This window comes from Rhipicephalus sanguineus, chromosome 1 (genome assembly GCF_013339695.2).
Source record: "Rhipicephalus sanguineus isolate Rsan-2018 chromosome 1, BIME_Rsan_1.4, whole genome shotgun sequence".
Lineage (NCBI taxonomy): Eukaryota > Metazoa > Arthropoda > Arachnida > Ixodida > Ixodidae > Rhipicephalus > Rhipicephalus sanguineus.
In genome coordinates this window covers 240,950,919-240,977,616 of record NC_051176.1, presented here as the reverse complement: position 1 = coordinate 240,977,616, position 26,698 = coordinate 240,950,919, and the positions used below count along the sequence as shown (strand labels likewise).

At 43.3% G+C, this 26,698-nt stretch overlaps 1 protein-coding gene across 2 annotated transcripts in view; it reads left to right on the top strand.

Moving 5' to 3' along the window:
* The window catches only part of LOC119375360 (AFG3-like protein 2), a 68,351-nt gene that overhangs the window by 16,073 nt on the left and 25,580 nt on the right, over positions 1-26,698 (top strand). The window contains exons 3-9 of one of the 2 annotated variants that reach the window (XM_037645549.2): positions 99-198; positions 3,554-3,713; positions 5,637-5,711; positions 7,791-7,915; positions 10,774-10,950; positions 12,630-12,732; positions 23,894-24,031. In XM_037645549.2, coding sequence (XP_037501477.1) covers positions 99-198; positions 3,554-3,713; positions 5,637-5,711; positions 7,791-7,915; positions 10,774-10,950; positions 12,630-12,732; positions 23,894-24,031 — 878 coding nt within the window. Of the gene's footprint in view, positions 1-98; positions 199-3,550; positions 3,714-5,636; positions 5,712-7,790; positions 7,916-10,773; positions 10,951-12,629; positions 12,733-23,893; positions 24,032-26,698 lie in introns of both variants that reach the window. The other variant, XM_037645542.2, reaches the window with a different exon arrangement.

Genomic DNA, 26,698 nt, shown 5'->3' with positions numbered 1-26,698 from the left:
TTATCGACCTTTTGATTCTTTTTTTGCTTTTAACATTATTCCTGTTTGTCTGCGATGTATTCGTCTATACATGACTCATATATGACTTTCTGTTGCAGATCTCCCAAAAGATGGTCCCTCACAAAGTGGACCACAAACGAAACAGAGCTCTGGTAGCAAACCCCCGCAATGGAATTTCAGCTTTGGGGGCCAAGGAAAGTAAGTAGCATGGTCAAGGAGCGTTGTTTTGTGTATGCTTGGACTGTTTGTGTCTGCTACTGAGTGATTGTGGTGTGGAAACATGTGCAGACACACTTGTGTAGCCAAGATAGCTTTTTACTTCAGTAAAAAAAGGGGTGGGAAAGAGTCGCAGGTAAACGATGTAGAGGGGGGTGAAAGGGGTCATTATTTATACTAGTTATCTTGTTCTTTTTTTCTAAATCAAGCAATCAAAGAAAATACCTGCTCATTGTGAAAACACCTTCAAAGATTGATGCGACTCACAATTTAGTGTGCATTATGTTTTTTTTTAAGTGCTCATGTCGGTGGTCTTGCAGAATAAAAAGTAAATAAATAAATAGCTGGCACACACTGGAGTTTGAACTATGCTAGCTGACACTTGACGTGGGGGCTTTGCATAGTACCAAAGAATCCTGGTTGCCTAATAGGGCGCAATCATTCTTTCCAGATTTGAATGGTCCAACATTTTCTCAAGGGAATGAGTCTATGACTGCATTTATATAGACACATTTCTCGGCAAACCACTCTCACTTTAGACACTCGGGACATCAGTTATTTCAGAAAGAAAGCTGTAATGTAGTCAGCTTGTTTTACTCTTTGCAAGGGGCTTTGCTCAGCTACAAGAGGGTAAACTCGGGACGTAGATCTTGAATGAATGTCTGTATGTTTTAAGCAAAATAAATACTTGTGCTTATAATCTTGGAGAAACTTGCAACTTTGTTGCTTGATTTTTTTTTCTTTGAAAATGCGGTTATTATAAAAATTCCTATTGTAGACAGTGAAATTTCAGGGAGAAGCTCCGACCTTAACATTTAATTTCCGCTGTAATTTTGTATGTCAGGAATGTTTTCACCTTGAAAAGTAACGAAGGTGCTCTTATCTCTTTTGTCTCCTGTTTCCGGGTGATCAGAGGGTTGGTTTGGTAACAGCACTTTAAAGCTATACTGTTAAACCTCAGTTTTACGAACTTCAAAGGGCCATCACAAATATTTAGTTATTCTAAAAGTTTGTTATAGTTAAAGCTCTGAAACTGACCATACGTCAATGAATACATTCCAACTCATCAACATGACACGTCTTGATCTCGTGTCGCACAAGAATGCTCACATGATCTGACAATACACAACCGTGTACTGCTTCTATTCCAGAAAAAGTAATGACCACCAGAATTAAAGTGCTACATTAATTGTACATTTTATTGACGTCCGCTGTCAGAACGTTTAGCACCGACAAGAGCTGTGTTACAAATTTCAGCTGCACTGCATGGCTATTGAAGGTGCATGGCAAACTGGTTTAGCCATGTTTGCATCACATCCGATGACACTGCGAATATCAGCCTATTTTCCTCTTTGTGTAAAGGTATTGTTAAGAAAAGGTAAAGTTGTGACAATTGTCACAAAATATCGTGCCTTGTGGGCGTTGGTGGTTCGTCCTTGAGAGCCATTGACTATAGCTTCAAAGCTGACTGGAAAAAGCCTAGCAACAATATTGGCAGCGAGTGATCACAGACAGTGAGGCTGCCAGCAGTGCCAGAGTGTAGTCATAACAACCACCTATCTGCTCCTGATGATCCACATTGATGTGTGGCTGCTGCAAAAATGGATTCTTTACTAATCCTCTACATGGCTGACAGGTCTTGCTGTTTGCAAATGGCACCAGCTTATAGAATTACAGCGCTGGCACTACTTGAACAATTAGAAAGCGAGAAGCTAAATCTGTTGATGTGTTGTTGCCTCCACTACTTGCGTTCCCCTTCCAATCCTTCCTGCATGCTCCCGATGCCATTCCGTGTTTATCTGTTCCTGCACTGTATCAGGTTTTTGGAGTCCATGCTGCCTTGCTCACAAAATCTGATGTGTTGTTTCTTCAACAGAAAAAAAATTGCCCTTTCCGCTTGTTAATTTTTCGACACCATCTCAGGTTTTCTTACCCAATGCACGCACCTCCGCAGGAGTACTGATGAGGTGCATGCAAAGCTAACAGACATTTGGTTTGCCCACCATGTCATCTGTTATCCTACGCCTCATTTCCTGCGAAGTTGCATGATGCACTTAAATATAACAATCCCAGATTCTGAAATATGAATTCATAGTACTGAGGCATTATTAACATGACATGGAAATTTAATAATAATAATAATCATAATTCTGAAACATTCATTGTTCTTAAATTTTAGCAATGACATATTTTTACATTAAAACTGCATAAGCAGTCAGCATGGCATTTCAGAAAAGTTGGCTTATCTGAAATGTTTGTTAATGACGTTTCAGTTTAACAGTAACACTTCAGTAGTGCTGCTCTGGTGCTCCCTAGGCTCAGTTAATGTTTAAATGTTACAATCAATTTCTGTACTACCCCTTATTCAGGAAATTTTTGTAAAAAGTGGACTGCTGTCATCGAGAAAGCTTGCAGTACAAGTTAGCACTAAGAAAATTGGAGGACGATAGTTAACAGTATTGCATAGGTATTGAATAGCGTGGGTGGTTCTCTGAATTTACTGGTTCCATTATTCAAGATAAGTGTATTTTATTAGTCATGGTGAAATACCTATAAGAAGTAAAAAAAGCAAACAGATAACTAACACCTTTTTGCATAAAACTGCTGCTGAAGGGGCTTGTGGGAGCACTGATGTATGTGCTCTTGTTCATCAATTGCCACTTTTGGTGCGTGTTGATGAACTTGCAAAGTGTAAGTACCGTGTACCTTCGTGTTTTGTGCTTGCTGAAGTGCAGTGTTGCATGCCATGCACTTAGTCAATGGAAGTTGTTGCCTCAGAGATTCTGGGGCATACATTTTCATTGTTTTTGGCTCTTTTTTTGCATAATTTGACAGATGACACACAAAGGTCTTCAAAAAAAGATCACACAAACTAGTGCTAACACTTAGTACAACTTGGCATGACACACAGGTGAAATTTCTCAGGATTATGATTCTCACAGGCATAACAAAAGTGGCCTAATTAAAAAAACACTTCGTAAACCATTGCAGACAATTGTATAACCTGCTTTCGTGAGTAAAAAGGAATGCATCCTAAACCTTTTGGCACATTGCTTATTGTGGCTGCTAGTAAATGAAGCAATTTTCGATTAGTTAACATACTAAAGGAGCACATTACCGTGACAGTTGTGTTCATGCCTTGCTGGTCACATTGTATGAACAACGTATCAGTCATTAGTTCTCATATTCAGCACTTCTGTGTGATCTTTGAAAAAATCATTACATTGATTTTTGTTTTAATTGTGTTATTTAAACCGGTTTCTTGTAATACTATGGAAATCCTGTGCTTTGCCATCAGTGTCATGTTGAAGCTTTGTTTTGATGAATCTTCCAGCAGGAGTGGTCGCAATCCATTCAACCCGGATGACCAGAATCGCATGATGACTGTGGCCCTTGTTACCACCCTGGGTATCCTGGGTCTGCTTGCTTTTAATGAGATGCGATACAAGGAGATAACGTGGAAAGAGTTTGTCAATGCCTACTTGGCTCGTGGCATAGTGAGTTTTTTGCATTCAATAAACTCGATTTTCACCATTGTTATTTTGTGTGTTATTGGCACCATGCGTTATTAGTGATGCACATATGAACATCTTAGCTTGTAGTAGACATTATACATCCATACACGGAGCATATGAAGCATTATATGCTATTTTTTTCTGGTTTGTATTTCGAAAGGGTGGGATTTGAGGTAGAGTGACATGCTGACTCATTTTAGTCTCCTATATTTAGGGTGATAGCTGTAGCTGACTCGTGCTAACAGTCCCCGTGACAAGAAATGTTCTTTGCCATATAAAAATAGCTAAATGTCAAGAACGATTAACTGAGGGTAGCTGAGATGGATATCACTGGACTAATTTCTTCCTTTCATTATTTTTGTAGTTGTTGTAGGTGAAAATGGGCAGTTTAACTGTGTTTCTGTTATTGGGAATTTGAAGTTTATACAAGAGCTTGGTTTCTCCAGCAAGGAGATATTTAAAATCATTTTCCCTTGAGCCAAAAACTTAAATCTTTCCAGTGAAACAGTGCACAGGATCCTTAGGACATTAAGGTAGCCAAACTGCCTTGAAAGCAATTTTAGTAAATTTGCTTTCTGTAGCTATAACATTTCAGCTTCATTGGAACTGTGCTGTTTTACAGTTGCTTTTGCATGAGATAGTTTAAGGAGCTCTTAGTTTCTTTTTTTTTTTAGCATGGGAAGGACTTGGTTGTATTATTGTCAGAAAGCTTGACCCTCCTACCCATGATCCGAATACCAGCGCGAAAAACCACAACGCTGTGTGCATTCCCTTCCTGTGTGTCCTGTGGTTTTTCGTTCTGTTATTCGGATCATGTGCAACCAACAAGCCCAGCTTTCTGCACTTTTGGAATACCTCCTACCCACCTTACATTTTCTTTTTTTGAGCCAATAGCCATTCGTATCTGAGCTAATCAGTTTTCTTTAAAGTTCTAATAGCAGCGTACTTAAAGCATATGGGCTTGTTCTTCCGAGACGACAAATTCTAAAAAAAGAAAAATTTCCTGTGCAAATGAAGTTTGCTGCCTTATTTTGGGTCATTCATCGTAATTATCATGATGTCAAAAAAAACCCTGCCTTTTTATGAGTTTGCTGCCACCTATAGGGTTGCAGCATAGTCATACGAGTACCACTAAAATCACATGAATACATAAGGGCCTGTAGCAACATGTCTGGGGACCATTAGATTGTATTAGCAATAGCTGTATGTGCCAGAACCCCATGGGCTGAAGTACTTGTGTGAAGGGCTATGTTGATATGTTTTGTAAAGCATTTACTTAAGATAGCAAGTGTAACTTATGGGCAACTGTTTTTGCCTTAGTTGTGCTTTTACAAGAACACTTTAACATCTAAAGTTGTGCGTCATAGCTATTGTGTGGATGAACCTAATATCTATGATATTCCAAGCATTGTTGCCACCTTTATGCTTATTTGTGGAAGGAAAGTTGATTTCTTTATTTTATTCTAGTAACTCTGATACTGCTAGTAGTCAGGCTTGTATGGAAATTTGGTTCAAATGCCATTCTCTGAAGTTGAAGTCGTAATAAAGATAATAAGATCATGTATGAAGTATAATTAATTGCATACAGCATTCCACTTGTCACAACTCAATGCATTTAGCATGTGTTACTGTTGAAAAAAATTGTTGCCATTGAAGTTGTGAGAAAGATTCATAATTTTTTATTGGCACATCAATAGTCAGAGCATTTGCTATGTCCTATGCTAGCTTATTTTGCATTATTTGTTAAGAAAAAGCTGTATTCAAGTGTGTTAATACAATTAATCAGAATTCCTCGTGTTGTTTGGTCTAGTTTCTTCAGAATGACAGGACGGTGTATAGGCAGTTCCCTTGCACATTTATGTTTTGACCATGGAGAAGGAAAAATATTATTATTATTTTTTTTAGGTTGAAAAGCTTGAAGTCATCAACAAGAAGTGGGTGAGAGTCAGGCTTCTTCCAGGAAACCAAATTGATGGAAATGTAAGTTTGTCTTAGTATGTTCCCAACACTTTCCACACTGTTTTGCTGCTCTTAAATTGAAGTTTTGGAGTTGAGAGTATTTTGTGATTTTGCGGGCATCTATGTATGAACTGTGATTGGCATATTATATGTTGTATTATGGGTATTTACAATTTAGCTCTTTTGCTACTGAGAGGAAATGGCAGTGAATTTCATACCATGAAATGCTGTCAACAAAGGCATAAGCTGCAAGAGTGAGAGAAAGAAACTTTATTGTGCAACCAGGCTTGAGCCCAAAGGTGGGTGGCCTCCTCAGTTCAGGTAGCCATGGCTTGCTGCTGCTGCTCCCTGCACCCGGTTCACCAACCATAGTTTCCAAGGTCTTTCATCAGCAGCAGAGCCTCCCACTGGTCTACTAATTGTTCCTCTTCTCGTTCAGCTTCGTTCAGCCTGTTAGTGCCCTATGGAGTGTTAGTGGTACGTGCAGGTCATTCTTGCACCACAGCACCATATAAGCTGCAAAGAAAAATCTTGTTTTGTAGCACATAAACATTTTGTGTGGCATAGGTGCGAAACGTGTGATCCTTGTAACACATTTTGCTGTCTCGCCTTTCCGACATCATCTGAGGTATCGCTGAGAGTAAGTACTGAGGGTGGGTTTCCTTCATGATAACACTCCAAGTACTGTTTGATGTTGTCACTCTTGCCCTCTATGACCTCATCGGCAACAACTCTTCAGTCTGTATATTAACTTCTACATATTTAACTTCCTTTTGTCTTAGCATGTTCAAGAGTTGTAACATTTCACCTAGTGGTGTGGTGCTGTCTCCTTGAGGACTTCCATTTGGATGACCTTCATAATTGTAAATTGAGTCATGCCTTGTTCCAATTAAAGGAGTCCTGACACAAAAATTTTTGTCCTGCGTTTTTTTGCTGCAATGTGTTGCTGGGGGCCCGTTAGTCATAACACGGCACATCGTTTGCTGCAGCGCGCAACAGATAATTAATTACAAGCTCCTCATTACCGACACAGCCTCAGTTTCGGTTTGAGAGAGCTCCAGAAACGACAAGCCGCCGAGTGCAACTATCACCACCTAGCGAATGAAACGCTCGGTCACGTGAGCACACAGAACAGTGATGCATTTCCGCGCGGTCTATCGTCGTCGGGCTCATCGTTGTCTGATGGCGACGATTTTCTTGCGGCGGGGATGGAAGGAATTTTCGACGTGGCGAATCACTTCAGGTTTGACCCACTGGCGAGGAGCGATTCGTCGGGAAGCGCGCGTCAAAACAGAAATGGCAGCTACGACGTCATCATAACTTGTACCGGCTGCAACGGTTACGTAGGGGAAGTAGGGGGGTCACCTCGGGTCACCTCCGAGGGTGTCAAAGCACCAGGTGCGGCCGATAATGCTGGATCGCGCTCGCAAACTTCAAAATTCATATAAAATACCTTCCAAGCTTTATTCGCTGTCGATATTTTGCAGATGGTACACGCACGTACACGGGAGTCGATCCAGCAGGCTATCTCGGCCGCGAAATTTTGTGTCAGTACCCCTTTAATCCACAGTGAGATGTTTGAAAATGAAAATCTTGAGGATGAATTAACTTTCATCCTTTAGGTCACTTCGTCAATTATAAAATCCTCAATATATGCATAGATTTCATTAATGGGCTTGCTTTATCTCTAGTGAATAAAGAGGTCATAAAGGTCATAAAGAATGACTTGAAAAGAGGGAATGCACAACTCATCCTGCTGCACTGTCTGCTTTGCTTGTAATTTCATATTGCTCGGGCCGCTCGAAAGCAGCAAAGCTAGACCAACGTTCAAGGAGTTAGGGGAATTGCTTCATGTAAATGAAGCGGTCCTGGCTGACGGCGAGTGTATACAATAAATAACAAGTACAGTCTTCCCTACTGTGAGGTTGCCATATGACGTGTAAAATAAGCTCATTGGCAGGCTCTCATATGAATGAAAACTGTTTCATTATGAGAGGTTTGTTTGCATTGGACATGAAATTATTTTCTTTGAAGCAGTGAAATGTGGTACAAATGAGGCAATATTGTTTAACTTGTGATATTTATGTACTGTTTGTTTAGAATGTTCTGTGGTTCAACATTGGAAGTGTGGACACTTTTGAGAGGAACCTGGAAAATGTTCAGCTGGAATTCAACATTGAGCCGCCCAACTTTGTTCCCGTCATCTACAAGAACGAGATGGATGGGTAAGACAGTAACAGGCAGCCAGATGTCGCCCTTTTTTAGTGTTGTGCATGTGTATAGTCTGTTGTGAAAGACATGCATTCATGTTAATTACTTGATAATATTTGGGCTCTATCAGTGAAGTTAACTTTTCCTAGCTATTCAGGACCTAGCCAGTAATGTTGGCTCCGGTCTAGGTGTTGTAGGATGGCTTTCCTAGCTCTGTGAGTGCTAGGAAAGCTCCAGTATTTTTATGTTACTTTGACGGGTTTCTAAAAAAAAGCTTGCTTCTTAATTTTTATATTTATAGCAATTATGTATATACAGTTTTTAAACCGCATAGCCAAAAACATAAAAAAATCAGCTTGACTTATTTGCAGTTCGAAATCTATTCTGTGGCTTTTTTCCATGTTTAGAAGGAAGCTTTCCAAATTTGAAGAAAGTCATCATGGCTTTTAACTTTCTTGCAGCAATTTGCAACCCTGAAACTGCTGCTTGTGCTGGCAGCACTGCTCAAATAAACAGAGATGGCTACGATATCCAGGGTCACAGCAGCACTTTTGATTGGCATTGTGCTGAAGTTTCTGGATTGTGGCATTGAATTGCGGCGTTTCGGCGAAGGCGAAAGGGTGCTTGTTGCCAATCACCTTGTATTAAATGGGTCCTGAAACACTTTTCCAAGTAATTATCGAATGACCTCAGTATTGGAGTTTATTGCCTTATAAATCGATTGCCATAAACATTTACATATCTTTTGAGCACGAGTGGAGTTATGGGGATTTATGTTTACGTGGGAAGCAGCGCAAATTAGACAAGGCACGAAAAGGAACGAAGGAAGACAGGACGACCGCTGCCTTGTCTAATTTGCGCTGCTTCCCACGTAAACATGAACTATCACCAACTCGCCCAATTTTCAACTTTACTGAGTTTTATGGGGATTTGTCGCATGCTTTGAGCACTTTCTTCTCTCATGCGCTGGAAGCTGTGCTTTGGGGATGACAAAGGGGGAAGAAGCTACGTCAGCGCACGTCATGAAATGCATTCGTTCACTCCTGGTGTGATTCCCGTGCATGCTAGTGTTGCTAGTGTGTAACTTTAGCACACTGTAGAACGTTGCGCCATCATGGGGCCGCACCCAATGGCAAGAAGTGCATCTGATCCAAACGCCACTCTTGATTTAAGTTAGCTATTGGTTAATAGCAGCAGTCTGCTCTATGACGAAATAGAGCTGGTGCTGGCAGCTCCAGAGAGAATGAGGATAGGCCTCTGTAGAAGAGGAGACGCTTGAGAAAGTGGAAACTTTGCACTCTGCTTGTAAACGCTTCTTGCCGTGCATGACTGCAAGACTTGGCTTAGCTGTTCACAGCAGCATCTGCTTTCCGCAGTGTGTGTTTTTTCACCAATCACAATGGTCGTTCAGGACTGCTTTAATCGTTCTGAAGGATTTCAGTGACTTGGAGAAGGCAAGTGTTTGTGTGTAGCAGGCCTCTCTTAGAAAAGTGCAAGCACTTATGCACGACGGTAGATTCTGAGTTGGGACAGTAGTCCTCTTAAGTCGTTTTCTCATGTACTGGAAATCTGAAATTTTCATACTGTAACTCCACTTACGGAGCAAAAGACAAGTATTAAAAACAAGCCACTTACATCTAAATGAGGTATGTATTTAAAAGCCAGATTTGCATGAGTCATGAAAGCATCATTAAAATCTGAGAAGTGAATTAGGTTTTCAGAAGTTAGGGATGACTTATCTTTAGCAAATTAATTTGATTGAGTATAAATGCATCACTCGGAAACAAATCTATGAATTCCTTTGCTACTTGGCCAGTAGAGATCAGGCTATTTTATCCAAGACATAAAAAACTTTGGCAAGTTGCTGCAGTAGGTGTTATGGTGCAAAACAACAAATACATACACATTGTTAAGTTGGGGACATTTTACTTTCATATTTTTGTTTTAAGTAATCTGTTTTGTTGGGGCACCATTTACTCATCCATTTTACTCTTCATTACTTCTTTTAGTAATAGTGATAATAATTGTTGGGGTTTTACATCCCAAAACCATGATACGATTATGAGAAATGCATTAGTGGAGGAAATTTCGACCACCTGGGGTTCTTTAATGTGTGCCTAAATCTAAGCACACGGGCCTCTAACATTTTGCTTCCATCGAAATGAGGCTGCCTCGGCCAGGATTTGATCCCTCAAACTTTGGGTCAGCAGTCGACCACCACTAGAACACCGCATTGGGTTTAATTAATTCTAGGAGCATGAATAATTTTATGGTCATAGTTACCTTTATTTTTGCTTTTAACGTTGCTTTAAAGATTGGAAAGCTCGCTTGTCGTGAAGGTGGTGCCTATGCCCGCTGTACTTTAATAAATTTTAGTGGGGTTCTAATAACCTCTTCCCCCACTTTGTGTGTGCTGTCTTGCACGATGAGCCAGACCCATGAAATGTGCGAGCCAAAGTGGCTGATGCCTAGTACACATGAAATCCGCATATGATTTTTTCTCTGAGCATGCTTTTTCATGCGACCAGGTTTAATTTAGTGCTTTTGATTTATATGTGTGCAACATTAAATCGGGGAAAAAGAAAGGAAAATTTGTGAACTATACAACTTGTCTGATCTCTAATGGAATTTCCCTGATCTCGTCTGACATATTTTCGTATGACATCTGACATATCACCTAAGAGGCGTCGTCTGATAGAATGCAGCAGATAAATTTGTATATTTGCTTGTTTGCAGAATAATTAAGATCAAGAAAATGTAGTTTCGCTGCTGTTGAACTTGTCTACCATGCAGGGAGAACTGTATTGTCTTTTAGTGCTTGGAGATGAAAGAAAGCAAATGTGATGACATATAAGGTGTTTTTCTCTTCCAGGTCAAGCATCATTGGTATCCTGCCAACGCTACTCCTGTTTGGCTTCCTCTTTTGGACAATGCGTCGATCTGCAGGGTTCATGGGGGGTGGTGGGGCAAGGCGAGGAGGCGGCATCTTTGGCATGGGGGAGACAACAGCTAAGCTGATTAATCCCAATGACATAGGAGTCAAATTCAAGTGAGTGTCATACCTGAACTGACAGTGACACATAGTACAATGGCATGAATTGTAACTTTGAACCCAGTTTACACATGTTGTCTTACACATGTTAACATTGCACATGTCACTAAAACTTACAACACAGGTTCAGTCAGCAGTGATCTGTGTGCTGTGTTTGAAATATTGTCATCAGTGATCTTGCTTTCTACGAAATCTCTCGGCATGCCCAATTTGGCAGAGAACGCCCAAAGTAAATACAACAAAGGAAAGAGATATTGATTTTGCTTTCTACCAAATCTCTCGGCATGCCCAATTTGGCACTGAACGCCTGAAGTAAATATAACAAAAGAAAGAGATATTGTTATAGGGATATGAAGAGAAAATACAGTGAAACTTGTTTTTAAGAATCTTTACATAATTATTTATTAATGATGAGATTTAGACATAGTACAATTTCAGACTTTGCAATTGCACCTAGATATAACATACACTTTTCATAGCACCATACTAATGCAATGAACAGTTTACCCTTGGCTGTTGTCTGGGTGGTGTTTGGAGTGTTGAAAGTTTCTATAAAGAAGGTGACAAAGTTGTCTGTGGGACAGAGTTCAAAAGTCTCTGCATTTGCGGATGTGCCCATACAGTCAACATTACTTTTACATTATGCACTGTTGCTCATAAAGTTACTTCAGGTCATGCAACATTCATTCAAAGTAAACAAACCAGTGCATTACGAATTTTCACAGTTATATAAAGAATGTCACAGTTATATAAAGATGCCATGGTGGAGCTGTCTAGCGTTGCTGTTTTTGGAATCCTCCATTGCTCTGAAGTTACTTTTTTACTTAGTTGCTTTTCAGCTACACAGCTTGATTGGTCATATGGAAGAAAAATTATGTGGGCAGGTAGAAGTGTTGCTCTTAGCTCTTAATTAAATTAAGTACTAAATATAGGAAGCAACATCACCTTGCTTACCTTTCTTCCTACTGTGAGATATCTTGTTCTACTGCAGTGCCATATTTGTTCACAGACATTAAGATGTATGCATGTTCAAAACTAAGGGCGTTGGAGTAAGTACAGAGCATGTTTGCTGAACATTAACGGCGCACTGATGTGATATTTCTGGCTCTTCATTTTTTGTGGTAAATGATGTTTGGAGAGCTCTAAAACGTAGAAAACATACTAGCAAGTCTCGTAGTGCCTTAAATAATCTAAAATAGCAGCTTTTCTACAGATAGCTTCAGCTTGCTTACTCCTGCGTCGCTACGTCATGATGGTCGAAGATGGTTGTGTTTGGAACAGAAAATTGTGTTTTGGCAGTTGCTTGGGCTCTCCTGGTAGTCTGCTTGTTTCTACTCTGGGGCTCACAACAAGTAGCAAGCCTAGGAGGCGACTGTATGAGCTGAAGCAGCTGTGAAAGCCTCACAATGTCCTGGTCTCATGTGACTACTGTCTGCATTTTGACATTGCAACACAGTAGCACTGTGAAAACCAAACTGAAGCTTGCTGTACGGAAGCTGTTAAATTATTGAGGGTGTTGAGAGGTCTGCCAGTATTTTTTCATTTTAACAAAGAAGAGAGGGAAGTAAGGTATAACATCACTGCTTCAGCGTGTAAGTAAAGTACTATGCTGCAGACTTCTTTCTTGTGCTGCATTATGGTCATGTTATTGCTGTGATTTATTTTCCCCTACTTAGGGATGTTGCTGGTTGTGAAGAAGCAAAAGTGGAGATCATGGAATTTGTCAATTTCTTGAAGAATCCACAGCAATATATTGAGCTGGGTGCCAAGATTCCAAAGGTAAAGTGAGCGAGCAAGTTGATTTTTGCAAATATATAACCTTCGTCTTGTTTGTCATAAAGGGAAGAAAATTAGGCTTTCTAAGAAAACGAGAGTTCCATATTGTACCTATTTCTTAGGTTAGTTCATTCCAGCTTCTCTGACCTATGTAGCCAAAGCACACATGTAGTTTACAGTCTTCTTGCATATACAACCGAATGTATTTTTTTTTATTTGTCAGTTTCAGCATTTGAATTAAGTGTTGATAACACCGTGTCGGAACGGAACGAAAACATGATTGAAACATTATCTATTATTTTGTTCCGGCGTGAACCCGAAATATTTTTGATCAGTTTTCGGTTCAAGGGAAAAGTTGGCACTTTGGAACAACTGAGGTCATGCAACGTGAGCATTAAAGGGACACTAAAGGCATATAACAATTTATGTCAGAGTGAAACTCAATGTATGACAACGTCTAAAATGGCAATATTATCGACAGCAGTGCCCTGCTTACCGAGAAATTAAACTAAATGTATTGTACGACGTGCGCCACGAGTGGGACATTTTGGAAATGATCCCGATTATGTTAGAGCGTCTGACTACAATTCATCACTAGTAATCAAACTAGCTGCAATAAAAAAAAGAACCTTCCGTGCATCAAGAGACGTAATAAAATGCTGCTTGTTCGTTTCTTTTTGATTCATGGAATAAAGAACCTCTTTGGCGTTGCCATGGGAAATGGCGCGCGTGGTTCAAAGGTTCCGTTTTCGCCGAACTGCGCTTCGCCCAGCGCCTGGCTTCGCTCACACGGTCGCGTCTCAGTGGTAGTTTTGGTAATACATACTGCCGCGTGTGTTTTGCACGCTCGTGAAAGTCGCTCTGACAGAAAGTTCGACAAAATGCCGCATGCATGTGATTTGACGGATGCCCTAATGCTGCACGCTGCCAGTGCACGCCGCCGCACAGTAAAGGCGGGCAACGTTGGGCACTGCAACAGTGATGTTAAAAAGACTGCTTTCAAGCGGGTGACTTGAAGTGCGCTAATGCAATGCGGACCACTAAAACGTGATTTTATTTCAAAATAAGCACTTCCTTGGCACAAAAGTAGCACTACGAGGTTTCTGGACCGCTATTTCAACAATCAACGTCGACTTAATATTTATTTGCCTTCAGTGTCCCTTTAATGCATATCTCAGGGGAGCGTGTAACTGAGACAGGAATTCCGAAGTAAAGATGCATTGCAATTTTTCGAAAAACGAAAAGAGTGGCAACCAGAGCAGTTTATATTAACGCAAGTGGACTTTGGTGTGCCAGTCACACAGGCCAGCGTGAAGATTGCATTCTCGGCGCTGAAGTTTGTTTCATCAGAATAGCGGTCTCGCATATCAGAGACTACACTTGATGACGTGCTGTTTCTGAGATCGTGCTCACTTTTTTGAGGCTAAGCATTGAGCCTGCTCAGAGAATTCGTAATTCACTTATGAGAAATTTAAATACTATGTTTTTATCGTTACTTTAACTTCATATTTTTGCATACAAATAAAAACCGCTTCGAACCATTACGGAATTTTTTTTTTATTGCAGAACATAAATAGGACGGAAATTTTTTCGGTGAAACAAAATTAAAACCATAACGAAAAATATTTTGCTCCAACACCCTGGTTGGTAATGTCTGTACCCATTAGCATTTTGAGGATGTTCCTTTGACATGACTAACAATATGGCAGTGACATAGTTTGAAGTACGAAAAATAGGTTTGTATTTGTGTATTCTTTAGGGAGATGCCATGAGATACCTCCTCTTTGTTTCTCCTGATCAACCCTCACGGCTTGGAAATCAGTGTTGTATAAACTTGGGTAGCCTTTCTGTAAGTTTGCGGTTTCTCTAAGCGAGGAAAAGACTACACAAAAAAAGCTTAACTTGCAGGCGCAGTTATCAGTCAGTGAAGAGGGCACTTCGATTTCTTTATTATCGTCATTGCACCTGTTGAATGATTTGGACTTGCAACTAAGCAGTAGTGGAAACGAACATATGGATATTGCCGCGTGTCTTATGTTTCATGAGCTGAAGCTACACCCCCCAAGACTGTCAGCAACGCTCAGCGCAAACCGCGCCACATTGTTCGCGAAGCTTCCCGATCATTGTAGATCGTTTTGTTAAGATTGCGCGCAAGACGCGCACACTCGAGCTTATTCTAGAATTTGCAGGACAGCCAGCGATAACGCTGGAATATTCGACGGCACGTGTTTAAATGCCGACGCGCTTCACCGCTTGTCAGTTGATCGACGGTCGACGCTCTGTTCGACGCTATCAGTGTATTGCTGTAGTTTGACCTTCAGTTTCCCGGCCACAAGTTCGGCCAAATAAACAGTTTCATCTCGGACGTGCGGACTGCTGTCTTCGTCGACGTCACGACCACGTGACAATATTGAGGAAGTCCCGCCTAAAGTCACTGGAATTTGGGAAGTACATTACTGCAGTTAGTGGAGTGTGTGGGGACAACACTATGCCATTGTGCTCAGATTTAGTCCAACACGTGCTCATGTGAAAGCAGCTCAGCTGTGTATGCTACACGTCAAAGGAAAGGTAGTGCTGACAAACTTCAGCCACGAATATAGGCACCTGAACATTGGTACGACGGTCGCCTACATCGACGAATTCGTGAACGCCAGCAATGCTTTCGCCTTCTTCGATGCTACCGAACCTGCTTCGAAGGATCGAGATCCCCAAACAGATTTCGACGTCAACCCGAGCCTCCCGAAGCACAAGCAAGACCAGCTTCAAGCCCTGCTCCTGCAATACAAGGACTGCTTTTCGTCGTCGTCAAAAATTCGACAGACCCCAGTCGCGAAACATCGCATCATAACAGAAGAAGGTGCCCGACCAATCCGTCAGAGCCCGTACCGAGTTTCGACGCGAGAACGCGAGGCTGTTAACCCTTTAATGCCTGAATTATGAAAGCGTCCAAGAAAGAAATTTGTTTTTAGTTTTTCAGCTTTAAATAGCAACCTTTAATTAAATGCACAGTTTTAATATAGAAAATGCAACTTCTAATGTATACTTTTAGGTACGTCGCGAATTCGCGACAACCGGCACTTAAGCCAATATGTAGCTCAATACAGGGATATGTTCAAGGCAACGCAAGTATGGCATCGCCGCATCGATAAAGCGGATCTGTGCAGGGCGACGTAACTTGGTGTCGTCTTTGGTGCTAAATGCAAGTTTGACTTCATTGTTTCCCAATGATCACGTGACATGGTGTCGGCCACCGTGTCGGCCCTAGACTCCGCCACCCAGTATAGCCCACTCCTTGGGAGTCGACAGCATGATATGAGTGTGGCGGCACCGAGAAATTGATATAGCTCGTGACGAGACAGAGCAAGTTCTCTGTAGCAAACAGATATCCCTGCTCAATGATGTGATCCATGAATCTGTCATAAAAAAATTCCTTGAAATATTCAATATGAGCTCGGACAGTGTCACATTGAGGAAGAGTAGTTTCCCAGTGTGGCATTTCCTTTTGTTCTTGGCAGTGTTTCTTTTTCCACCGCACTGCATGTTTTAGAGAGGCACGTGGTTGGTATACCGCATCTTCGTCTTCATCCTCACTGCTCGATGAAGACACTCGTGCTTGTGCATGAGCATCGCGATGGATATCGTCGTCTTCGCTGTCACTGAGAAAGCTGTCGTCACTTTTATCTTCAAGTGGCAAGCGCATGCGAAGCCCTTTTTTTCCATAAATGGGCCGACGTCTATCACAAACTTGTCATACCGGCAGTCATCACTGGCTGACTCAAATGCCGGATGTCGCGAATTCGCGACATACCACAGAAGCTAGGATCGCGCAAGAAAGAACGTACTTCAAAACAACGTAACATGTCGTGCGCAACCTCTTGGATGCGTGCACACCGAAAAAATTTTATAGGCGATGGAACATACGTCTTTCAGGCTGAAAGCAACGAAGAAGTCAGAACTGTTGCACGTGCTCCACGCTCTCCGGCAACTGATACACAACACTGGGTTCCAACTTGAAAAACCTTACATCAGATGGTGCTATATGTCTTGTGCTGAGAGCTAGGTTCGCCGCAAAGACATCACAGCAGGCGTTGAAGGCAGCACCCGTTTCGCGCGTTACTTGGAAGGCATCTTTCGGTATGTCGCGAATTCGCGACAACCGGCAGTAAGGGGTTAAGAAACAGGTCGACGAAATGCTACGCGACGACATCATCCAGCCGTCGAAGAGTCCGTGGGCATCCCCCGTGGTGCTAGTGAAGAAGAAGGATGGAACTCTACGTTTTTGCGTCGATTATCGTCGCCTGAACAAAGTGACGAAGAAGGACGTGTATCCCCTTCCCCGGATAGACGACGCCCTGGATCGATTACACAACGCAAAGTACTTTTCGTCGATGGACCTGAAGACCGGTTACTGGCAAATCGAAGTCGACGAGAGAGACCGAGAAAAGACTGCCTTTATAACACCAGACGGCCTGTTCGAGTTCAAAGTCATGCCCTTTGGTCTTTGCTCGGCACCGGCGACATTTCAACGCGTTATGGATACAGTACTGGCCGGCTTGAAGTGGCAGACGTGCCTCGTGTACCTGGACGACGTCGTTGTGTTTTCCTCAAACTTCGACGAACACCTTCGGCGCCTTGAAGCTTTACTTCAAGCAGTCAGGACCTCCGGACTCACCCTGAAGCCTGAAAAGTGCCGCTTCGCGTACGAGGAGCTCTTGTTTTTGGGTCACGTGATCTGCAAAGATGGTGTTCGCCCGGACCCGCGCAAAACAGCTGCCATCGCTGCCTTCCCGCCACCCACCGATAAGAAGGCCGTACGCCGTTTTCTCGGCTTGTGCGCCTACTACAGACGCTTCGTCAAGGAATTTTCACGAATAGCCGAGCCACTAACGCACCTCACGAAGACCGACGTGCCATTCAAGTGGGAAACGGCGCAAATCGAAGCCTTTCAAGAACTTAAACGACGCCTTCAGATGCCTCCGATACTAGCGCATTTCGACGAAGACGCCGATACGGAAATCCACACCGACGCAAGCTGCGTAGGACTCGGCGCCGTCCTCGTGCAGAAGACTGACGGGCTGGAAAGGGTCATCAGTTATGCTAGCCGGTCGCTATCAGAGGCAGAAATCAACTATTCCACAACAGAAAAGGAGTGCCTGGCCATCATCTGGGCTACATCGAAGTTTCGCCCCTATCTCTACGGCCGGCCCTTCAAAGTTGTGAGCGACCACCACGCCTTGTGTTGGCTAGCTAACTTGAAGGACCCTTCAGGTCGCCTCGCACGGTGGAGCCTACGACTGCAAGAATTCGACATTACCGTCGTGTACAAGTCCGGACGAAAACACTCTGACGCCGATTGCCTGTCTCGTGCCCCCGTCGACGCGCTGCCGCAAGACGACGACGATGACTGCTTCCTCGGAACTATAAGTGCCGATGACTTCGCCGAAAGGCAACGAGGACCTTATGGAGGCCTTATGGAGTACCTCGAGTGCAAGACCGCCGATGTTCCGAAGGTATTCAAGCGAGGACTGCCGTCGTTTTTCTTGCGGAACGGCGTTCTCCCGAAGAAGAACTTCTCACACTTCGAGCCGACTGCCTTCTTGTCGTGCCCTCATCATTGCGACCAGAAGTCCTCCAGGCCCTACACGACGACCCGACGGCTAGACACCTCGGTGTTTCCCGCACGCTCGCCAGAATACAGGAAAAATACTACTGGCCACGCCTTGCTGCCGACGTCACCCACTACGTTAAGACTTGCCGAGATTGCCAGCGACGGAAGACACCGCCGACTAGGCCAGCGGGACTTCTGCAGCCAATCGAACCACCTCACCGGCCGTTCCAGCTAATCGGGATGGACCTACTGGGGCCGTTCCCGACGTCGACTTCCGGCAACAAGTGGATCGTCGTAACAACTGACTACCTCACCCGCAACGCCGAGACAAAGGCCTTGCCCAAAGGCAGTGCGGCCGAGGTAGCCAAGTTCTTCGTGGAGAACATCGTATTGCGTCATGGCGCCCCAGAGGTCCTCATCACAGACAGAGGTACCGCATTTACTGCGGACCTCACTCAGGCGATCTTCAAATACAGCGAGACGAGCCACCGTCGCACCACCGCCTACCACCCGCAGACCAATGGCCTCACCGAGCGTCTAAATAAGACCATCGCCGACATGCTGGCCATGTACGTCGACGTTGAGCACAAGACGTGGGACGCCGTCCTTCCGTACGTGACCTTCGCTTACAACACGGCCGTCCAAGAAACGACGCAGATGACCCTGTACAAGTTGGTCTACGGAAGGAGCCCGGCGACGACGCTCGACGCCATGCTACCGAACGTCACCGACGAAGAAAATGTCGACGCCGCCGCTTACTTACAACGAGCCGAAGAAGCTCGACAGCTCGCCCGCCTGCGCATCAAGACCCAGCAGAACACCGACAGCCATCGCTACAATCTTCGACGACGCTTCGTGGAGTACCAGCCCGGCGACCGTGTCTGGGTCTGGACACCAATACGACGACGCGGACTGAGCGAGAAGCTTCTGCGACGATACTTCGGACTGTACAGGGTACTTCGACGTCGCGGCGCACTCGACTACGAGGTTGTCCCCGACGGCATCACGAACTCTCAGAGGCGCCGAGCTCGACCCGAGGTCGTGCATGTGGTGCGCCTTAAACCGTACTATGCACGTTAACGCACCAGAGGACACTAATGTCTGCTTTCTTTATTAGTTTTCTTTAGTATTGCATGTATTCATGTTCTGTTTTTAAGCATCGGGACGATGCTTTTTCAGAGGGGGGCATTGCCGCGTGTCTTATGTTTCATGAGCTGAAGCTACACCCCCAAAGACTGTCAGCAACGCTCAGCGCAAACCGCGCCACATTGTTCGCGAAGCTTCCCAATCATTGTAGATCGTTTTGTTAAGATTGCGCACAAGACGCGCACACTCGAGCTTATTCTAGAATTTGCAGGACAGCCAGCGATAACGCTGGAATATTCGACGGCACGTGTTTAAATGCCGACGCGCTTCACCGCTTGTCAGTTGATCGACGGTCGACGCTCTGTTCGACGCTATCAGTGTATTGCTGTAGTTTGACCTTCAGTTTCCCGGCCACAAGTTCGGCCAAATAAACAGTTTCATCTCGGACGTGCGGACTGCTGTCTTCGTCGACGTCACGACCACGTGACAATATTGAGGAAGTCCCGCCTAAAGTCACTGGAATTTGGGAAGTACATTACTGCAGTTAGTGGAGTGTGTGGGGACAACACTATGCCATTGTGCTCAGATTTAGTCCAACACGTGCTCATGTGAAAGCAGCTCAGCTGTGTATGCTACACGTCATGTATTATTACAAATCGACACATTTCCTTGTCATTTGGATAAAAGATCAGATGATGCATCTACTCTGCATGCAAAGTAATCCAAATAAGTATGATTTGAAGGTATTCGCAGACACTAAATTGGAGGAAGTAAGACGAATGATTAAACAGGCATTCAGCGCTGTTGTCTTGCCTTCTTCGTCTTGTGTCTTGTCAGAATTTTGCGCTGTTTTTTTCCCTGTTATAAGCACTTAAGTAGCTGTCCATTTTATGAGGGGACGAAACTGCTTAACAATGTGCAATATTTGGCAATATTACTCGTGTTTTAAGCATCTTTAACGCACAGGCCTTCGTGAATCTCTGGTTTGTTTACCTTGACTTGGTTATATTCTTGGCCAGTAAGGGTGTGCGGGAAACACAAGCATATCTTCCATTGGATTTCTAGGTTTGCTACAGGGATGAATGGCATGACTGCTGTTGCAGTGTGCTTTATGAAATCCACATGCAAAACTGTATTTCTGAGTAATTGGTAGACTAAGTTTCGTAATCGTTATATACATTGTGTTTTATTTTACCATAAACAGAATCTTTTGAAATTGTTTGTGGCATATAACGCATATGTACCGATTGAGCTGGATTATTTGAGCAGGCGTACATTATAATTACACAGACAATTGATGTATGCATTGCAATTAACTAATATAAACTTATACTAATAAACTTTTTACTGATAATTACTCCAGGGTACATATTGCAATATGGGAATGAAGTCGATTTCACAAGGCACACCCACCTGGAAGAAATTTTGAAACTAGCATTGGTTTAAGATAAGCTCAGTTAAACTTGCAGTAAAAAAGAAAAAAAGGCATGTTTATTTTCACTTACTCTTTAATAAGATGTCTTTTTATGCATTGCAGTTTGAAGAATACTGTAACACCAGTGTGTTTCATTGCAAACTTTGGGAACACAAACACTTATATTTTGAAATGGATTTCGTTTTCAGGATTCATTCCTAGCGAATATGACCCTAAAAGTCTTCCGCTGTAATTTGTAAAATGGAATGTGTACTGCAAATGTTTAGTTCAACATTAATAGGTAAAAACTTGTTAATGAGGCAATTCATTATTTTCATTTCTCATGGAAATGTCAGTCTGTGGGACTATGTAGCTCATGAAGTAGGATTGGGCCACGTGGCATCAGTGATTTCTGAAACTGTTGTTAATCATAAAGGGAGCTGGTGGAACTTAATGCATGGAAAACATGCGGTGCATGAGAAAGAGCCTAATTTCCATCAAAAGACAGCATAGCTCTTGTCATAAAACTTACCCTTGTGCTGTGACAAATGGGACCTACGGTATTAGTATCCAACTTGTATTGAGTGATCCAAGCTATTAACATGAAATTACACCTTATGCTTCATTTAAACGTTTGTTTGTGGAAATTGCCTCATAAAGCCAGGTGTCTCCGCTTGTGGGAGCAGATTTGTTGCACTTTGTCTGGTGCAACCACACAAGAAGCCCTTTCCCAGACTTAGATCGATAGCTATACCACAATCCATGCACGAGTCAAAAAAGAAGAAAGATGAAAGCAAGCAATGAAGTGCTGTCCTCTGGCTGGCTGAGTTTAAAGCCTGTACAGTGGGAAAGAAGTTTTGCACTCTGCTTTGGAGTGCCAACATTCCGTAGCATTAAAACTGGGAAAAATAATAAAGGTGCACATCATACAGCAATAATTGTCTCTGTGACATCACAGTGCAACAGTGCTTGCTTAAAGGGGCCATGACACCCAATGTTCGCTCATAATCTGTTTTATATGGGTTAATCCTTGGGTGTTCACAAATAAACTGCCGAAATTTCAGCGCATTTGGTCGAGCACTTAATTTATAACAAATATTTTTATGAATGTGCGAGCGGTCCAAGAGTCTGACAACACTGGTGCACTCGCGGGCCATGATGTAACAAGCTGCTTGCTTTGCAAGCGTCTGTATTCCGGCGAGTGCTATTGTTTTGTGGTCAGCTGCACGTACAATAGACCTATTTCAGTTTTCTTCAGCTTGCCATTGAAAATTGAACGATTTGGAACGGCTGAAACTTAGGTAGAAGACAATGGCTCTACTCCATGAAGCACATGACGTCACACACACCATGGCAAAATGGTGGTCGCTGGCGGTGGGCAGGGTTCATAGCCGGCCACTTCTAGGGCTTATTTTGCAAGGAAATATTCTTTTACAGTCCATTTTTCATATATGTACAGGCACAATAGACCCTCAACTTCTATTTTTTGCTGAAAACCACAATTTGGTGGGTGACCGTGTCATGGCCCCTTTAAGTGCCAAATGATACTAACAAGAAGAGTGAAGTTTGGCGCTGTAGGGATTGGCTGTATTTGGAATGCCATGCAGCCCTCTCCCCCTTTCCTGGCTCATTGAGATGGTCTGCTGTTGTTGTTTTTTTTCTGCTTACTGTTACCAAAACTGGCCTGGGCACCTATTTCTTATCCACAGATGGCTTTTTCGTAGAGTAACCCATAAAATATCTGAAAGATTGTAGAGTAAATGTTCATACTTGTGTGGTGGCATGGGGGAGTTTGTATGACTTCATGGTGTAGCTCTGCAGTGTGTGTCCACTTTTTTTAAAACTGTGCAGCTGCGTCATGTTCATAGCAACTGAAAGCTTGCACTAACTGGGATAATGATGGGTGAGCTTCGTTGTATAAGTGAACCCCATCACCATTCATTAAAGGGTGTCATTTAGATGTGCTAGTTGGACAATCACAATTGCTAGAGCTAGAAACAAAAAAAATTCACTCACGATTACGATACTTCCTAATGAGAAATCTGAGCGCAGCTGTTTAGGTGTTTTGATTTTGCGATAAGTTGAGACAAACAATTTGAGAGACATGTTGCATACCACTATTTAATCGTTTGAGCATCTTCACACCCACATGTCTCAGTGTGTGCATGTAATCCATGTCGCTCTTCTCTTTGAGAATTTCTTGCACTGCTCGGTTCAGATTGGACATACCTCGGTTGGCCTTATTTACATATTCCACCACGTAAGTGGCACATGCGTACGTGTCAAGCACTATCTGAACATCCATGTTTGAATATAGGATGGACGCCACCCATGGGTTAAAGTAATTCACCCACCTTTGCTGCACGGTGCGGGGTAGCATGAGGGTGGGACGAGGAGTACCCGCTCGGAGAACCGAAATGTGCGCTGCCTTGTCCATGACCCCGTGATAATCCCAGAACTGCGCCATTGAATCATAGATGGTCATTTCCAGGGCCTGGTGCATGACTTGGTACTTGTTTTGGAGGCTTTCAACGTGTTTCTTCTGCACAGCGACGGCGAAAAAGCACCTTCGACCAATGCACGTCTTCTTTGCTTGCCCAATTCCTGTAGCACATACTTCGTTTTCGTTAGACATGGTAGTGGGGCTTGCCCAATTCCTGTGGCATGTACTCGTTCGCGTGGTTACGCCACCGACGGCGACGCTGCTCAACGCAGGGACGGGCGTCTAAGAGCTACGCACTAAAATTTTTATGTTCATAACAGTCTGTTTGCCAGTAATGAGTCATTAACAAAAATAATTCGCTCAGTATGCCTATAGTGCATGCTTCATAAACATGCTAGCAGATGATGCCGGTGCTCACATGCGTATGCTGTTTGGGCTTGCCCCTGCTGTAATGCTGCTTTCTGTCAGGTTAGGGTGTTGACCAACTGAATCGCAGGTGTTCGCGAAAAGTGGTGAAAAGTTTATGATGTTGTGTAGCTACTGGGGTATTAGTATCCAACTTGTATTGAGTATCCAACTTGCAAAAGAGCTGAATATTTGTGTCATTTTTCAGGGTGCAATTTTGACAGGGCCTCCTGGCACAGGCAAGACTCTGCTTGCTAAGGCCACGGCTGGTGAAGCCAATGTCCCGTTCATTACTGTCTCGGGGTCAGAGTTCCTCGAGATGTTCGTTGGAGTTGGCCCATCTCGTGTAAGTTGCAAACTATTCACCTGTCTGTGAAATCTCTTTCTTTGATTATTTTCATTCCCCACCGTATATTGCCGATTATAAGTCGACGTTTCTTTTTCATAAAATGACCTTCCAAAGTTCGGGGGTCGACCCATAATTGGAGTCGACCTATACGCGGAATCGTACAGTCGACTTATCTGTGGGGTCCGACGAAAGGACGTCGTCCTTGGATTTCCTGCTATTCGACGCATCGATAACATCAGCCGCAGAGGCAGCGGAGTTGTGGCAACAGCTATCTCCCAACGCGCGTGCGCCGCTTCCGGAGCCGGACATTTTTGCGATCTGCCACGGCGATCGCGAAACTATAGCGAAACCATGCGAGGCGAAACTACGGAGCGTGCTTAAAAATCACCGCCGCACAGCATTAATGCGAACTGCTTGGGAAACACGGTCTCGAAAGCAGCATTTTGAACCTTTGACAGAGGGCCAACAATGCTCTATGAATAAAGAGGAATTTACCTTGCGATGCGCCCTGCAGTTTTGTTTTCATACAATAAAAACGATTCGTTGACAAACCATCGGCGTCAGTGTAGGCTGGCAACACTTCTCGGGGAACTAAATCACATGGCCAGTCACATGCATCCACAAGCACCTTCGCGTCTTTTTGCACTCACGCCTGTTCACCATTTCTGCATTTCACTTCGCTTGCGAGCAGTGGTGTGCGCGATTTGCGACGCTGCCAAACGGACGCCTAGATGCCACCGCTACGCCTGCAACAGTACAGCGCTGCTTTCAAGAGGCAAGCGATCCTCTATGCAGAGTCGAAAAGCAACGTTGAAACAGGGCGCAAGTTTGATGTGTCGGAAAAGTGCGTGAGGGAATGGAGAAAACAAAGGACCAAGATCTTCGCATGCGATGCTACACGCCGTTCCTTTCGCGGACTGAAGTCTGGACGATACCCTGCCGTTGAGGAGGCGGTTCGAGATTGGGTTCATGACCACCAGCACCCGTTCCGACAGCGAGCAGCAGCAGTGGCTCACACGATGGCAATGACCGTGACTGCGTCCTTCTCTCAAGCGATGACGAGTCGTAAGCAATGTTTCACGGGCAAATAAATGTTTCTTTGCATCACTCCCTCTTCTGAAAAACTTATTGGTTAGCTATGGCCGCAGCATGAGTCTGTGTTCGGAGTCAACTTTTTTTTCCCCTAAAAGGGGTTGCAAGTTGTGGGGTCGACTTATAATCGGCAATATACGGTAATATGTGCATACACAATGGACTCTCATTGACATGTTCCCATTTTGTAGTTTTCTGGTGCCAAGGCTGGTTTCATTTCTTATGTGCACACACAATGGGCCCTCATTGATATTTTCTTGTTTTGTACAATTTTCCGGTGCAAACATTCATGATCGGCAATGCTGAAAATGAGTTCATACTGTTGCACTTCTTTTATACCTGTAACTACATTTACAGAAAACATAATAGTGAAGTCATGTCAAGTGAAGTCAAGTTTATTAAAATAGTTAAGTTGAGTTACATGGTTAGCATATTACAGCTGGAGGTTGCAGAGTTTCAGAGAAACTGACAGGGGAACCTCTTATGATTACATGAATGGAGTACACTCAAACCTCGATATAGCGAACATGGATATAACGAATTATCGGTTATAACGAAGTGAATTAGAAAGTCTTGTCATAGATACAGTGCTAGAAATAAACATTTATAACGAATTTTTGGATATAACGAAGTTATTTTCGTGGCAGATGTGACTTTGTTATAATGAGGTTTGAGTGTAATTACAGAAATACCGCAAATGTATACGGATGTGTGAACAGTAATGAGTAAGCTTGATAAACTATAACAATAAAATCAATACACAACTTAATGGTCACAACTTAATGGTAATTATCACTGATAATGCAACTCGTTTCATTATCAGTGATACCAGTAATACAAAAGTGAATGTTGAATACAAAATTAGCACAGAAATATTGGGAGCTGGTAACAGTTAATTAGTTGATGAATTCCTGAATAATTTGGCACTAACTTAATTGTATCACCAAACTTTGATTGCATGATATGTGTTCTGGTTGCTAGATCCTGCAGGTGGGTCACTACTACACTCAATTACACACACACTAGGTGTGTGTGATTGAGTGTAGTAGTGACCCACCTGCAGAAGCTAACCCGCAGTACTCGCCTGCCCATGTAGCTCATCTTGCGAGAAAACGCTGTGGGCTCTCTTCCATACCAGTAAATAAATCATGTGGGCAGTCATTCATTGCATATGCAGCTATCGCCATCAAGCCTATTGCAATAAGCATAATGGCCTATCAGTTCGACATCATGCATGGAAGTGCCATTGGAAGCACAATGCCCACTTTTAATAGGCACTGACCCAAACACGTCACCGTTTCCTGCCGGCTCTTTCATTGTGGTTGGCCCAAGTGTGCTTTGCTTACAGAAATGAAAGCAGCCCATAGTTGCTGTATTAGGGAGCATAGGTCGGCAAAATCACTCATGAGTCGACTCACTCAGGCTCAGATCAAGCCATGAGTCTGATTTGGGTGAGTCCAGGTGAGTAATGTTTTGGTGAGTTTGAGTCCGAGTGAGTCTGGTTGAGGAACATTTTGGCAAGTCTGAGTCTGAGTGAGCTCCAAATTTTTTTACCAACCTATGGTGATAACT